Source organism: Pristis pectinata, chromosome 23 (assembly GCF_009764475.1).
Source record: "Pristis pectinata isolate sPriPec2 chromosome 23, sPriPec2.1.pri, whole genome shotgun sequence".
Classification (NCBI taxonomy): Eukaryota; Metazoa; Chordata; class Chondrichthyes; order Rhinopristiformes; family Pristidae; genus Pristis; species Pristis pectinata.
In genome coordinates, this window is record NC_067427.1 from 26671136 (window position 1) to 26687500 (window position 16365).

Sequence of the window (16365 nt, forward strand, 5' to 3'; positions counted from 1 at the left end):
CAAAAGATGCATTTCACTGTGTGTTTCGATGTACATGTGACTAATAAAGAAATCTTACCTTATCTTACATGGATCTTGGCAAGACACTTGTCCAAGTGGCACAGAAAGGATCAATCAGAATAAAGCCACTGCTGAACCAAGAATGTGCAATAGTAATGGGCCCCCGGGTGAAGCAGGGAATGTAGGATGTGTGGAAGTGACATCCTACGAGCCAGTCACCAGAAGCGCAGAGGCGGCAGGGTGATCCAGAGTGGATCTGGCACACAGGGTGCGGACCCAGCAGGTTGGGGCTCAAGCGGACCTGAAAGGGTGGAGTGCCCAGCGGACCACGTAGGGTGAACCAGGGCGAAGGGGCGACTAACCCAGAAATCAGCCGCAGGGTAGAACAGGGTGATTGGAGGTGGCCCGGTCAGTGTGAAGAGGGTGTGGACCCGGCAGGATGCGACAGAAGTGATGCAGATAAATTGGATTCGTGTAGATGGGTGCAAGGGCGGCACGGCCAGCCTGTTACCGAGCTGGATGATACTGCTGTAAATAAAGTACCTACAGCTGCCACCTTTCCCCGACTGAAAGTTTAAAAAAATACATCATAATGTGAAATCAATAAAATTTTCTCATCTGAATACAGGAGAGAAATCACCTCTGTTGTACTGGAAAAGGGGAAATGAAAAGGGGACAGCTTAAAGTCAATGTTAACGCAGATCTATTAACTAGGTCTCTGCAATAATTTGACTTGAAGCCACCTTTGAAGAGTCATAGATTCATACAGCACGGAAACAGGCCCTTCAGCCCAACTGGTCCATGCCAACCAAGATGCCCCATCCAAGCTAGTCCCATTTGCCAGTGTTTGGCCCATAACCTTCGAAACCTTTCCTATGCATGTACCTGTCCAACTGTCTTTAAATGTTGCTATCGTACCCGCCTCAACCAGTTCCTCTGGTAGTTCATTCCACATACATACCACCCTTTGTGTAACAAAAAGTTGCTCCTCAAGTTCCTATTAAATCTTTCCCCTCTCACCTTAAGCCTATGCCCTCTAGTTCTTGATTCCCCAACCCTGGGAAAAAGACTGAGTGCACTTACCCTATCTATGCCCCTCATGATTTTACACATCCTCTGTGAGATCACCTCTCAACCTCCTACTCTCCAGTGAATAAAGTCCCAGCTTGTCCAACCTCTCCCTATAAATTCAGTCCCTCAAGTCCTGGCAACATCCTTGAAAATCTTTTTTGCACTCCTTTCATGTTAATAACATCTTTCCTATAGCAGGGTGACCAAAACTGAACACAATACTCCAAGTGCAATGGACAGAAAAGATGGATGTAAAGCGAGGTGCGATGTTGAAGGCCATAGTTGAGATCAATGAAAAAGTCAAAGGTTTATTCATGAAAGTTCTACATTCTCCAGGAGTATGTTGAATTTGAAAATTTTACCTGTTATTCCCACAGAGGATTGGCTGAAGGCCAGCCCAGAGTTGGACAAAGGCCGAAAACTGAGTGTGAGGATTCTCCTTCTGGGCCTCTTCTCCCTCCTCTGAGGTGGCATTGGCAGTGGTGAAGTTGCTATTCCAGCTGGTACTGTTGGCTGCTGTTGATGGGCTTTTGCCAGCGCAAGCTCCTTTTGGCAACAGTCTGGCGAGTCCTGACAAGGCATCCACATCCTTCAGAATCTTTTCCACCTCAATCAGGTCTTCAAGTAAGGCTCGAAGGTGATGCTGAACTGCTGTGCTGTTCACCTCATTCAACTTCAACTGCACAGAAGAAAGAATTACAGTGATATGTCATCTATATGGTGAATGTTCACTAAACACCAAATACAAGGACCAGCTATGAGATGACAAATGTCAATGTGAATCTCACTCAGAATTTCAAGTTAATTTCCAAACTCTCTATATATGTTGAAATACATAAATTTTTGGCAAATTCCCATATGATTGGCATTGCCCTTCCAAAAGTCATCATTTAGAAATTGATCAAATTATATATATATATGCATTCAATTTCCCTTCTCACCTGGTCCCACATTTAAGAAATTTTGCCTTCATAGAACAGTGTTCTGCATGAAGCCTGCTTATAAGCTGCTCTCTTATTTTCAACACTGATATAAAGTAAGCCAGAAGGGAAAAAATATCACTGTGGAGAAATCGATAGAAATATAAATGTCTACTTTATCAAAGAGAGAACGAGAGTCAGCAGATGTTATAATCTGGAGCAACAATCAAACTGCTGGAATAACTCAGCGGGTCAAAATCAGGTTTATCATCACTGACATATGTCGTGAAATTTGTTGTTTTGTGGCAGTAGTACAGTGCAAGATATAAAGACAAAAAAATTACTTTAAGTCACAAAATTAAATAAATAGTGCAAAAGAGGAATAACAAGCTAGTGTTCATAGACTGTTCAGAAATCTGATGGCGGAGGAGAAGAAGCGGTTCTTGAAACGTTGAGTGTGGGTCTTCAGGCTCCTGTACCTCATCCCTGATAGCAGTAACGTGAAGAGGGCATGTCCCAGGTGGTGAGGGTCCTTAATGATGGACCCTCAACACCCATTTGTGGGGAGGGGAGGGGGGTCAAGAGTCCTGATGCAGGGTTTTGACCACAAATGTTGACAACTCCTTACCCCCCCCACAGATGCTGCTCCAGTGAGTTCCTCCAGCAGATTGTTTGTGGTTCTACTCTATCAAAACCATTTTATCACAGAAATGGACAGCGACGATCTGTTCAGGGAACGAATTTCTGACCATGACAGCAAAAGACATCTGCGACTAGTCATATAGTCTCTGTTGCTGGACCAGTCTTGAATGAAAACTATACACGTTTAACAACATGTCATGCATTGTGAATAACCAGAAGGGAAGCTGCAGTCACCGTGAAGTATACTGGATTGCCAAAATGTGTTACAATCATACAACCTGATGTGGGCATTGGTACCTGGAATTTAAACAAGGGAATCAAAACAATCTGAAATATATCCTCATCTTCCTTTGTAGCTTTAGCTTCTATTTTGCTTGCTTAATGTGTAAAGAAGAAAAAAGGGTCCAAACGATGTTTGTTTATGCAATTGAATCCTGATCTGAACACTGGCCTGTAATATGCACACTATAATATATGCAGGCGTAGTTATAAAATTCTACACAATTCCATAAATTATATGATAACTTCATTATGTATAAGCTTTCAACCCTGCCACCATCCACAAGTCAACTAAATTCAGGTTTCCTGCTCCAGGAGTCAAAGGAGAGTCGACAGTAGCCAAAAATGTCACATTATTTGCTTCATTTAAATTAAAGTTATGAGGAGGTTGAGTCAAAGACAAGTGCAAGTAAATAATTGTGAAAGTAAAATGTGTGTGTTCAATTGACAACAAGCCACTTGAACCGCACTTGCACTTTTTTTTAAAACGCATTAACTGAATCCTGAAAGATATCCTTCTAATAATCCCGACACACCAATACTTCACACGAATCCTAACTTTGCAGGAGACACAGAGGAGATGAGTTTATTTTGAGTTGTAAGTATTTGGATCTGCCCCAACAGTCGAGTGGTGGGATAGTTCATGCTGTCGAGATCCCATTTGCTGAGTTCCCAATCTTAGCTGTCCTACTTGCAAAGGGCAATGTAAATGTTGAAAGACTTGCTTGAATTGCCCCCAAGCAAACTTCTGCAAATCTTTTCAGAGCAGTGATGTTTCAAGGTCACGGGACACACTGCCTTTCAAAAATCTTGCAATGGGGAACAGAAGAGTACATAAAACAGGAAGCCTCTCATCTTCAACAAAAATTAACACAGCAACCTGTCAAGCTGGTTGATTTCAGAACTTCCTATGCCCTTTATTTCATTAAACTGAAAGGAGTGCAATGTTTCATTCACATTAATGAAGCATCCTCACAGCAAGACTTGTACTGAGGCTGGTTGATGAGGGAGCATTCGTTTTGTATCAAGTACTAACAAATGAACTGGATTCATCCAATGCCCAAACTTAATGCCAACCCATGTTTATCTGGTCCAGATGCAATGGGCCAAACAATATAATTTAGAAAATGGAGACACTAGAGACAGCAGATGCTGGAACCTGGAGCAAAAAAAACAAGATGCTGCAGGAACTCAGTGGGTTAGGCAGCTTCCGTGGAGGGAAATGGACAGTCAACTATTTCCATTCTCCCCTCTTCCATCTGCCTATCACCCCTCCTCACCTGGATCTACCTATCGCTTGCCAGCCCTTGCTCCACCCCTTCATACTGGCCACCTCCCTTCTCTCTGTCCATCCTGATGAAGTGTCTCGACCCGAAACACTGAATGTCCATTTCCCTTCATAGATGCTGCCTGACCCACTGAGTTCCTCCAGCACTTTGCTTTTAGCTCTATAATTTGGGAAGTGTCTGCTCAGGCATATTAAGCCTTCAGCAGTGAGTTACACAGAAACATAGAAAATAGGAGCAGAGGGAGGCCATTCGGCCCTTCAGGCTTGCTTCACCATTCAACACGATCATGGGCGATCACCCACTTCTGTCCCCTGATCCTGTCTTCTCCTCATATCCCTGGATCTCCTTGGCATTACGAAACATATCTCCTTCTTGAATAAATCTACTGATCTGTCTTCCACTGCCTTCTGTGGTAGAGAATTCAACAGGTTCGACACCCTCTCCTGATCTCGAAGTTGTTAGATAGTACAAGGCTGAAGCCCTGCCCTCAGTATGGCCTGACAACCACTGACAGGCCACAGGGTTCTTAAATGTCTCTGCTTTTGAGAAGCCTCTTAAAAAATACCAACAGAAAATGCTGGAAACACTTAGCAGGCCAGACAGCATCCATGGGAAGAAAAGCAGAACCAATGCTCAAGTCAAAAGTCCCTTTGTCAGAACTCAGGTTCTGATGAGGCGTCTTTGACCTGAAATATTAACCTTCTCCATAGATGCTACCTTACCTGCCGAGTGTTTGCAAACTTTTCTGTTTTAATTTCAGAATTTAAGCATCTTCAGTTTTTTAATTTTCATTTTTAAGATCTACTAAAATTATTTTAAATATTATAAAAATGAAAAAACTCTATAAATAAAAATGAATGAATTAAATATGTTAAAGAAATGTTTTTATTAAAAACTGAAGTAAAGTAAGTGAAAAATAATTAGCTGGACTTACCTTTTTCCCATTCAAATAAATTAATGATCCCATGCCCGGTTTGGCCAGGTTATCATGGGAGGGGCAGATTCCCCAGTGAAATATTGGGGAATATCAGCATGTGGAGTCAAGTGACAAAACAAAGTGTGGATACACCAGCATCTGTCCCTCAATGTGACCACGGCAGGCCCTTCTGAGCCACCAGGCATAGCCAGCAAGGTTCAGCTCAGTGAATACCTCCCATTAACAATCAATTGGAAAAGACAGAGCTGTACTACACTAATAAGTGATTAATTATCTTATATGAACATCAGGTAATGGATGTGGAAGGTATGCACGACTTTGAGTTACTGTCAAGTGTAAGTTCACCCACTACCCTTTCAACAATTCAACCCTTTCCACCTCTGTGAGCAACATAATCCTTCCCTTGATTCAACTGCCACTGGACAATGTGAAGCAGTAGCCCTGGTCTCAATCTCCTCATTCACTAAAGCACAGGATTCATCTACATTCAGCTCTTCCCTTAATGCTGTGTGCCCATCAAGCTATTGGTATTGGTTTAATATTGTCACATGCACCAAGATACAGTGAAAAGTTTTTGTTTCTTGTGCCATCCAGATGGACCATGCCGTAAATAATTTCATCGAGGTAGTTAACAATGAAACAGAATACAGAATATAGTGTTACAGATACAGAGAAATTGCAGTGCAGGTAGACAAATAAAGTACAAGGGCCACAATGAGATAGATTGGGAGATCAAAAGTTCATTTTTTTAGCACGAGAGGTACATTCAAGAGTCTGAAAACAGTGGCATAGAAACTGTCCTTGAATCTGTTGGTACATGCTCTCAAGCTTTTCTATCTCCTGCCTGTTGGGAGAGGGGAGAAAAGAGAATGACTGGGGTGGGGGGGGGGGGGGGGGGGGGGGGGGTCCTTGATTAGGTTAGCTGCGTTCCTGAGGCAGTAGGAAGTGTAGACCAAATCACAAGCAGAGTTTCTGGTTTTCCAATACAGAATGTACACACCACTTGCCCAAGTCAAAAAAAAGGTTTGCAAAACCATGATTCAAGATTGACAAGTGTGCAGAATACTGCACTTCAAACTGCTAAGTCAACAAAACATATACTAACAAGGTTGTGATAGGCTTCTAGTGTTTGTCCATCTTGAATAATCCTATTAAATTAGGCCATTGGTTTGCAGAGAATCTAGAACTGACTGATGCAGACTTTCCTTCTTCAAATATCAGGTTACCACGTGCTACAAATGGTTGAGTCGGTTTCAAATTTCCAATAACCAATGGATTGCCTTAACGCCTCACAAAAAATGTTTACTTTCCCCTCATTCTCAGGTAGGTAATTCGTGCAGACATCAAAAGACCACCTTGTGACAGAGGCGAGGAGGAGAAACATATATTTATATATCACTTTGAGACCTCAAGGAAGCCCAAAACATTTCTTCACAACCAAAGTACTTTCAAAGTACAATGGTCATTGCAATGTACAGAAAAGAAGCAACCAACTGGCAGACGGTAGGCTCTATGCTCTACCAATGGTGATGAGGCTACGATTAGATCTGCCTTAGTGGTGGACTGAAGGACAGACAGTGGCCACAGCAATGGAGAGAACTGTAGGCTCTTTTACGTCCAACTCTCATCTAAATGACAGCATGTTGGACCATACAGCATTCCAACAGAGAGCTGGCAGCCTAGACATTATGCTTGGGTCTCTGGAATGGGACTGGAAGCAATGATCTTTTGACAAAGAAATAAGATTGATGCCATTGAGCAATGCCTTTTATGCATGGACATGAGGCATCAGGACAAGGTCAGGGTAATCAGCACTCCTCAGCTGCATCCCTGCATGAGATCACATTATACACATTAACATCCAGTTCCTCTTCATGTGTCTGATAATAGTGTACTTGCAGCTAAGCTGCTTCACAGTACACAAACAGAACAGCAACCATTCTTTTTGCTAAGTCTAGCAATCATGCTATATCAGCCTAAGGCACATAGTGCAGCTGATAGAGCTGCTACCTCATCGTGCCAGAGACCAGGGTTCAATCCTGACCTTGGGTGCTGTCTTTGTGGAGACTGCACGTTCTCCTTGTGACTGCTTGTGTTTCCTCCCACATCCTAAAGACGTGCGAGTTGGTGATTAATTGGCCACTGAAAATTGTCCCTTGTGTAGAATCTGGGGAGAACTGATGAGAATGTGGGGAGAATAAAATGGGATTAATGAAGGATTACTGTAAACGGGTGGTTGATGGGCGCTGTGGACTCGGTGGGCCAAAGGGCCTGTTTCTGTGCTGTATGACTCTACAACTCTATGACAGTCAACCTACCAACCAACAACCCAATGCGTGTGCTGCAGATAAATTTAAATATTGTTCCTTCTTTTTTGCCTTCAGCATATCATTAACATGTTTTCATTTAGATGATGAATTGCTGGTGAGAAGGGATCTGCAGAGCAGGAATTTTGCATAATTGTATTGTGAAGTGAACATACCATTCACTCTATGGTCGGAATGACAACACAATGTATTCCATATACATTGATCTTTGTGATCAAGCTTGTGAAATCCAGTGTGCGTTCAAATCAAGTGCAGATTACAATGTCATCAACTTCAAAGTTAAAAAGATAAATGATGAATAAAATAAGTGATGGCAATCCATCTTACAGCCCGGTTTATCCAATTTGTAAGACATTAATCTGCAGGTTTTGCCGATGGGGAAGTAACAAAGGGGGAGGACGATATTTCTGTCACCAGGGCTAAATATGCATGTGAATGCCAAGTGAGGCTGAACTGGGTTTCATACATTCAGTTCCATTGGCTTGGATGGAACTAAATGTGCAGTGGCGATACTTATCCATATGTTTAGTGCTGGAGACCAAATACTAGGAACATAAAGGGAGATTTGTGGGCAGATTTGACTTTCAATGCAGCCAGTTTGACAGATTTCACCAAGCTATATAGCAGAGTGCTTTCACTTAATAGATTCGCCAAGTTCAAAGGAGCCACTATACAACAATGACACTAGAATCACTTCAGTCGCTGCTTGAGAATTATGAACCTCAATAATGTTCTACTTGAAGGAAAGTACTTATGTTTGTATGGTACCCAGGGCGCCCTCAAGTACTTCAAAATCAATGAGGCACTTTGCAACAGTCAGGGCTATGACAGGGAAACAGGGCAACTAATTTGCTAAACGTCAACAACAGGAATGAGATAAGTGGGCAGGTAATCTGTTTTTGGTGGTGTGGGTTTAAGGATAAAAGTTGAGCAGTTAACTGGCAGAACTTATCTTCAGAGGTCCTGGGACTTTTCACATCCACCTCAAGGCAGATACAGGCCCTTGGTTTTACATCGCATCTAAACAATGGCACCCAAAGTGAGCAGCACACCCTCAGTACAACCAAGTTCAATTTCTTGACAAGGATTTAAATCCACAACCTTCCGACTCAAGGACAGAAGTACAACAACCAAATCACAGGTGATACCTGAAGAAAATAGACTGAGAGAGATAATGAGAAGAGAATCCAGATCGGATAGATAATGCAGATATGTGCAGTAACAGACTGATGAAGTTCACAGAAATCTAGAGAAGTCACGTCAGATGGGATGGGGATGCCAGGGGAAAGAGAAACAACACAAAGGCATGAATAATGATCAGAATATAAGAGAATAATAAGGAGAGGCAGATTAACACATCACAAAACTAAAATATAGACAATCACAAAGGGGTTCAAGAGGAGTGAGGCTGCAAAGGGCATTGGAGAGAGGAGCCAGTTTAGAACATGAAGAAGAAATTTCGACACTCATTCGTGGGATAAACATTCTGCTCACTTTTGGGTGAGGGACAAAGTTGTGACCCTATCCTCCCTTACACAGATGTAAAAGATGCCATATCACTTTTGGAGATGAGATCCCCAAGTTAACGAGCCATTTTTGCCTCAAGCATCATGGGGAAACTACGGAGAGATAGATTGTTAGGGTAAGACACAGCAGGAAACTGAAGAAAATCACATCAGCAGAGTTAAATGACAAAGGAAGATAGGTTTATAAAATTTGTATTCTGGAAAGTCTGACTGGACTAAGAAAAAAAATCATCAGAAGGCAGGAGAAAAGAGGCAATGGAAAAAAAGAGAAAGAGGATTTTAGGACTGGAGGGAAATTGCCCGAAGAATCAGACTGCTTGGGCAGCAGTAACAGAAGACGGCAGGAAACATCTGGGATAGGGAAACAGAATCAGATCCAAACAACCTTATGTAAAAAGAAAACACCTGACATATATCCAATGTAAATACACTGCCTATGAACACTCCCAAAGGAGAGTCATTATTAATGTAGGGAAAAGCAGCAGCCAACTGGCAAGATCCCATAATTGGACAGCAACCAGAATTCCCCACACTCATCCTATGATCTCAGTCAAGATGGTGATGGGGTACAATTAGCTTCAGTGGCCTAGAACGAGGGGTGGAGGAAATCAATGAGTGTTAAAATTCCAGATAACTACTTAATGGCACCCAACAAAAAAAACTGCATGCACAGGTATCAGAAGAGACAGATCACACTCTATCTACAAGCTCTTCCATGGTTAGAAAGTGTTTTGGCATTGTGGTGAAAATCTTGCAGGGGAAAAATAATTTGCTTGTTAACAATGCATGCCTCTATTAATGCAAAAATCAGTCAGCATATTCAGGTGACTAAGAGATGCACTGCAAGTTACACATCTCCTGAACTTGCTGAATGATGTATAGCAGTCTCACCCTTAGCCTCTGCTATTTTTAAGAACTATAGGAAGGAAGGAATTGCACTGGGGAGGGTGTAGAGGAGATTCACCTGGGATGGAGAGTCTCAGTAATGAGGAGAGACTGCACAGGCTGGGTTTGTTTTCCTTAGAGCAGAGGAGGCTAAGCAGGGACCTTATAAAGGTGTACAAAAATTATGAGAGGCATAGATAGGATGGATAGTATCCCTATAGCAGAGGTGTCTAAGACCAGTGGGCATAGGCTTAAGGTGGAGTAAGAGGGTTCGAGGGGATCTGAGGAAGATTTTGTTTTACCTGCAAGGTAGTTGCAATCTGGAACAAACTGCCTGAGAAATGGAGACAGGTACTCTCAAAATGTTTAAGAAGCATCTGGATGAATACTTGAATCACCAAGGCCCAGTTGGCTACAGATCACCTGCTGGTAAATGGGATTAATATCAAGAGGCACATGATGGTCAGCATTAATGTGGTGGGTTGAAGGGCCAGTTTCTGCACTATATGAGTACTTACTGGACATGAATTACCCATTAAACTTGGTGCAGTAAGTTAAGGCTGATGATAAAGAGGCAAGTGCTTTCTTAATGATATAATGCCTATTCATGCATTTCCAATCAACCGACAAGATGGACAATTTATATTGTTCAATCTCATTCCTGCATGTTAATTAGTACTGACACTTCATTTTCACAATCTGTCTTTAGTCTTCCATTATCTTCTTTATTTCCTTCCACCCCACCTTAGAGTCATGGAAAAAGTCATACAGCACAGAAACAGGCCCTTTGGCTCAACTCATCCAATGTTGACCAAGTTCCATTTCCTTGCATTTGGCCCATATCCCTCTAAACATTTCCTATCCATGTACCTGTCCAAATGTTTTTTAAATGTTATAATTGTACCCGCCTCTACCACCTCCTCCGGCAGCTTCTTCCACGTACCAACCACTCTCAGTGTGGAAAAACTTGCCCCTAGTTTTAGACTCCCCTACCCTGGGTAAAAGACTGTGATTATTCACCTTAACAATGGTCCTCGTGATTTTATAAACCTCCCGAAGATCACCCCTCAGCTTCCTTTGCTCCAAGGAAAACAGTCCCAGCCTACCCAGTCCCTCCTTATAACTCAAGCCCTCCAGTGTCGACAACATCCTTGTGAATATTTTCTGCACCCTCTCTAGCTTAACCACATCCCTCCTATAGTACGGTGACCAGAACTGCACACAATATTCCAGGTATGATCTCACCAATGTCTTGTACAGTTGTAACATAATATCCCAATTCTTATACTCATACATCTTCTTCACCACATCGTCGACCTGTGTCAACACTTTCAGGGGACTATATACTTGCACCCCAAGGTCTATCTGTCCTACAAAACTCCCCAGGGCCCTGCCATTCACTGTGTAAGTCCTGCCCTGGTTTAACTTCCCAAAGTGCATCATTTCACACTTGTCCAAGTTGAATTCCATCTGCCGCTCCTTTGCCCACTTCCCCATTTGATCCAGATCCTGTTGTAGACTCAGACATGCCACCTACATTCTCATCCAAATCATTTATGTATATGACATACAGCAGGGAACCCAGCACTGGTCCCTGTGGCACACCACTAGTCACAGGCCTCCAATCTAAAAAACAACCCTCCACTACCACCTTCCACCAAGCTAATTTTGTATCCAATTGGTTAGCTCACCCTGGATCCCATGTGATTTCACCTTATGGACCAGCCTACTATGCAGGACCTTGTCAAAAGCCTTGCTAAAGCCCACATAGACAATGTTTACCACCCTGCCCTTATTAATCCTCTTCGTCCCCTCCTCAAAAAACCGAATTAAATTTGTGAGATACGACTTCCCACACACAAAGCCATGCGGACTATCCTTAATTAGTCCTTGCTTTTCCAAATGCAGACAGATCCTGTCTCTCAGAATCCCCTCCAGTAACTTTCCCACCACTGATGTTTGGCTCACTGGCCTGTAGTTCTCTGGCTTGTCCCTGCAGCCCTCCTGAAATAAAATTACAGTATTAGCCACCATCCAGTCTTCCGGTACGTCACCCGTAGTTAAGCAAGATACAAAAGTCTCTGCCAGCGCCCCAAGCAATTTCTTCCCTTGCTCCCCACAATATCCAAGGATACACTCAGGGACTAGAATTGGGAAAGTGGGCAAGCAAAGGGCAAATGGAAGTCAACACGGACAAATGTGAAATGATGCATTTTGGGAAGTTAAACCACGTTATGTCCCAGGATCTATCCACCTTTATGCACCTTAAGACCACCAACTCGTCCTCTTTCGTAATATCTTCCCAAATCCAATCATTTTCCTCCTCTTTTTCGTTCTTCCTATGCCTCGTTTGACCCCTTTCTTTGCAATCGTCCCTCATCCTTCTTCTACCTTTTGAACTTGGTTACAGAGATTCACTGTTGGCTCCACCACTGATCAAATCTCAGCTCTCTCACTGTGTCATGAATAACTTGAAAGTCCAACAAATTATAGTAGAAAGAATTTGAACTGGAGGTGCAGAAAATGTCTAATGGATCATGTCGAGGCCACACCTGGAGTACTGCGTGCAGTTCTGATCTCCTTACTTGAGAAAAGATATACTAGCTTTGGAGGCGAAGCAGAGGAGGTTCACCAGGTTGATTCCAGAGATGAAGGGGTTAGTCTATGAGGAGAGATTGAGTCACCTGGGACTATACTCACTGGAATTCAGAAGAATGTGAGAGGATCTTATAAAAACATACAAAATTATGAAAGGGATAGATAAGATAGAGGCAGGAAAATTGTTTCCACTGGTAGGTGAGACTAGAACTAGGTGACATAGCCTCAAGATTCAGAGGAGCAGATTTAGGACAGAGATGAGGAGGAACTGCTTTTCCCAGAGAGTAGTGAATCTGTGGAATTCTCTGCCCAAGGAAGCAAAAGGGGCTACTTCATTAAATATATTGAAGACACAGATAGATTTTTGAAAAGTAGAGAATTAAGAGTTATAGGGAAAAGGCAGGTAAGTGGATCTGGGTCCTAATGAATGGCAGAGCACGAACGAAAGGCCAGATGGCCTACTGCTGCTCCTATCTCTTATATTCTTATGTCAGAAGATGCCCAATATAGCCCAATGTTGGGCCAATCCGTTGGATTTGGCTGAAGGCACCAGTTTCCATTCACATACAACATGGAACTAATCAACCAAGTGATGCCAAAAAAAATGTAAGATTAAGCACAGTAGTCCCTTAATGGGATGAAGAGTTAATGCAAATGACCCATTTTGACCCTTTGAAAGCCACTTAAGTCTTCTTCCCATTGCCCCACACGCTCCTTGGGAGAGGTCACTCAAATATTTAATCCATTTTAGGCACAGTGGTCTGTTATTGTTAATGAAAGGCCATTCACCACCCAATGACTGAGCCGCTTTGAATATACAATGAATCAAATCTGTCACGAGCCCATCAACAAGGTATTTTTCAGATGTCTGAAACTATTGCATCCATTTATTCTATCAAACCCTGTAAGCTTCGTACTACTTTGTTAGCTCATCCAAAGGGTGCTTTATTTAAAAAATATCAAAGTACATCAGAATGCAGTTTGACAACCTTGCTGATGCTGCTTCACAATGTCCTGCTACATTTTTCCACACCAATTGTCCACTGAAAAGTATTTATCCAGTTCTGATAGTTACTACTGAATCCACTTCCAACATTCCTTCAGCAAGTGAATCATTTGTACATCTCAAAAACTTGCTGCATGAAATCATTTCCCCTCTGCTATTTTTGACAAAGACCTTAAATGCATATGCACCAATAACCTACCTTCAAACGTAAGCTATTTCTCCCCAACTAATCAAAATCCCACACCTAAATTAAATCTCCCTTCAATCTTCACCACGCTATAGAACAAAACTTCTTGGAATCTCCTCATATATGATATACCTCATTCCTAGAATCACTCTGATAAATCGTCACTGTACCCTCCCCATGACCATGGCATCTTTCTTGAGGACTGATTGCCATATTTGCACAGAATATCCCAGTTGACACCTAACCAATGACTGTGTGTACTTCTCAGGATGGCAACTGAACAAGCCTCACCACTGACAGGGCACCCTGGGAAAATTCCACACCTGTGCCCCTATCACTCCATAATGCCAAATTTCATTCAATGATGGAGACACAAGAGACTGCAGATGCTGGAATCTGGAACAACAAACAATCTGCTGGAGGAACTCAGCAGGTTGAGCAGCCTCTGTGGGGGGGGGGGGGGACAGGAACTGTCGACGTTTCGGGTTGAAAGCCTGCATCAGGGCTGAGTGTGGAGAGGCGAGGTGGCGGGTATAAAGAGAAGTAGGGGAGTGACGAGAAAGGAGTCCAAGGTGATTGATGGACTGAGGAGGGGTTAAAGATGACAGGCAGGTGGTGCCAGGGAGGGGAGGGGAGGGGAGCAGGGGTGGGGTTGGGAGACAGTGAGAGGTGAATGAGAGATGGAGGAAGACAAAGAATGGGGAAGCAGATGGAGTAAAGTGGGGGGGGGGTGGTCGGGAAGTATGAAGATTGGAGACAACTGCTGGAGGAAGATGAGAAGGAACATATGGGGCTACCAGTGATGGGCTCTGATTAGTGAAGGAGACGAGAACTGGGAACCATTAGGAGAGAGGTGTATGGCGGTTGGAATGGCGCTCTCAGTCCTGACGCAGGGTTTTGACCCGAAACGTCAACAATTCCTTTCCTCCCACAGATGCTGCTTGACCCGCTGAGTTCCTCCAGCAGATTGTTTGTTGTTCGTTCAGTTATGGTGTTGCCTTCACAGATCGAGGATTACTTGCTTCCATTCTGGTTCTGTGGGATCTGAGGTGACCAATGAGGCCCAGGTGAGCCCCTCAGACACTACCAAAGTGAAATGCCTGATGGGAAGCACAGACGCAAGTGCTCCTTCTGTTCAGGCAGGTCCTCAGTGTACACCCAATGCACAAACTCAAGGTTCCCAGTGTCATCCCGAATGTTCGTTCTCCAGTTCCGAGTGGTCATGGGCCAGGATTCCCATAAACGAATGGAGACATTACCCTTTCTCAGGAAGGTTCTGAGAACTTCCTTTCTCTGTTCACCTAGTAAGCTTTATCTGTGACAGAGCTTTAAACAGAGCACCTGCTTTGAGAGTTTGGTGTCAAGCATGCAATTGCCATGGTCTGCCCAATGAATTCAAGTGAGTGTAATTAGTGAAACAAAGGACTGCAGATGCTGGAATCTAGACGAAAAACACGATGATGCTGGAGGAACTCAGCAAGCCAGGCAACATCTGTAGAGAAAAGCAGTGTAGTCCTGAAGGAGGGTCCTAACCCGAAATGTTGACTGCCCTCTTTTCTCTACGGATGCTACCTGGCCTGCTGCGTTCCTCCAAGTGTAATTAGTGGCTCAAGTACTGGGGATGTTGACTGGGTGAAGGATGCTGATGTTCATTTACTTATTCTGAGAGTGGACTTGGAAGATTTTGCAGAGACAGCATTGCTGATATCTTTCAATCCTTCAAGGTGTCAATTAGGAACTAACCTGGAGGCACTGCAGTGAATCTGCATCATTCTAAGTATCGTCTAACGCAGTAAAGCCTCATGTTGCAGCTGGGCACCTTGATGGACAACCAGCTGCATCTTCCCTAGGAATTTTGATCAGCTAAGGAAGTGCACAATCAGGTTTTAACTTCAAGGACGAGAACTAACAACCAGATTGTAACAGGAAAAGGTACAAATCAAAACATATGGATCTCCCACAATGGGAATTAATGGGATGGGGTCCACATAGAAAGAAGGCAAAGGTTGTGCTTTTCTTCCCCCAAGATTAGATTTTAATGCAACTCACCTTCTCCACAATTTTCTGGATGTCCACCTGGCTTTTAAGTTCATGGGCGAGTTGCTGAAAATGTTCCTTCCGCACTCTGGTGGTGGTGTTACAAACAACTCCCCGATAACGGCTGAGCCGAGCTGTCTGAGACACCGGGATCATCAGAATCTTCTGGAGGTCATCCTTTTCATCACCGCAGGTCAGGGATTCCAAGACATTGGGCACAAACAGAATATTCTAGAAAACAAATCAAATGTTCCATTAATTAAGGGTAACAAAACAGAAATACTTTTACTACACAGCATGGAAAGGAAGCAAAGTCAAAATGCATTGATTCAAAGTGTGGAGATTAATGGAAACACCTCTCCTCTCAGAATTATGGAGAACTATGAACCCTCAGTGAAGAAGGATTGAAGGTGATATAATCATTAATTAATATTGGCATTTAGTTGTACAACATCGTTAAGACTAAGGCATTATCATTGCATGATCTACATCTTTAGTCCCATTCAGGGTTATAGGATTATTCCTACACTTCCCCAAGCAAACTGAATGTGCAGGCGATCCTCAATCAATAACTACACACTATTAATGAAAACAATGCACCAATCAAGCTCAATGTGCAGTATGGGAGAAAACACTTCAGAATGAAGTCTCCATCCTGAAA

At 43.1% G+C, this 16365-nt stretch overlaps 1 protein-coding gene across 2 annotated transcripts in view; it reads right to left on the reverse strand.

Moving 5' to 3' along the window:
- The window catches only part of abca2 (ATP-binding cassette, sub-family A (ABC1), member 2), a 417188-nt gene that overhangs the window by 178161 nt on the left and 222662 nt on the right, over nt 1-16365 (reverse strand). For both annotated transcript variants that reach the window (XM_052036764.1, XM_052036762.1), the window contains exons 8-9: nt 15717-15935; nt 1434-1750 (exon numbers count right to left, since the gene is read on the reverse strand). In XM_052036764.1, the coding sequence (XP_051892724.1) occupies nt 1434-1750; nt 15717-15935 (536 nt within the window). The remainder of the gene's footprint in view (nt 1-1433; nt 1751-15716; nt 15936-16365) is intronic.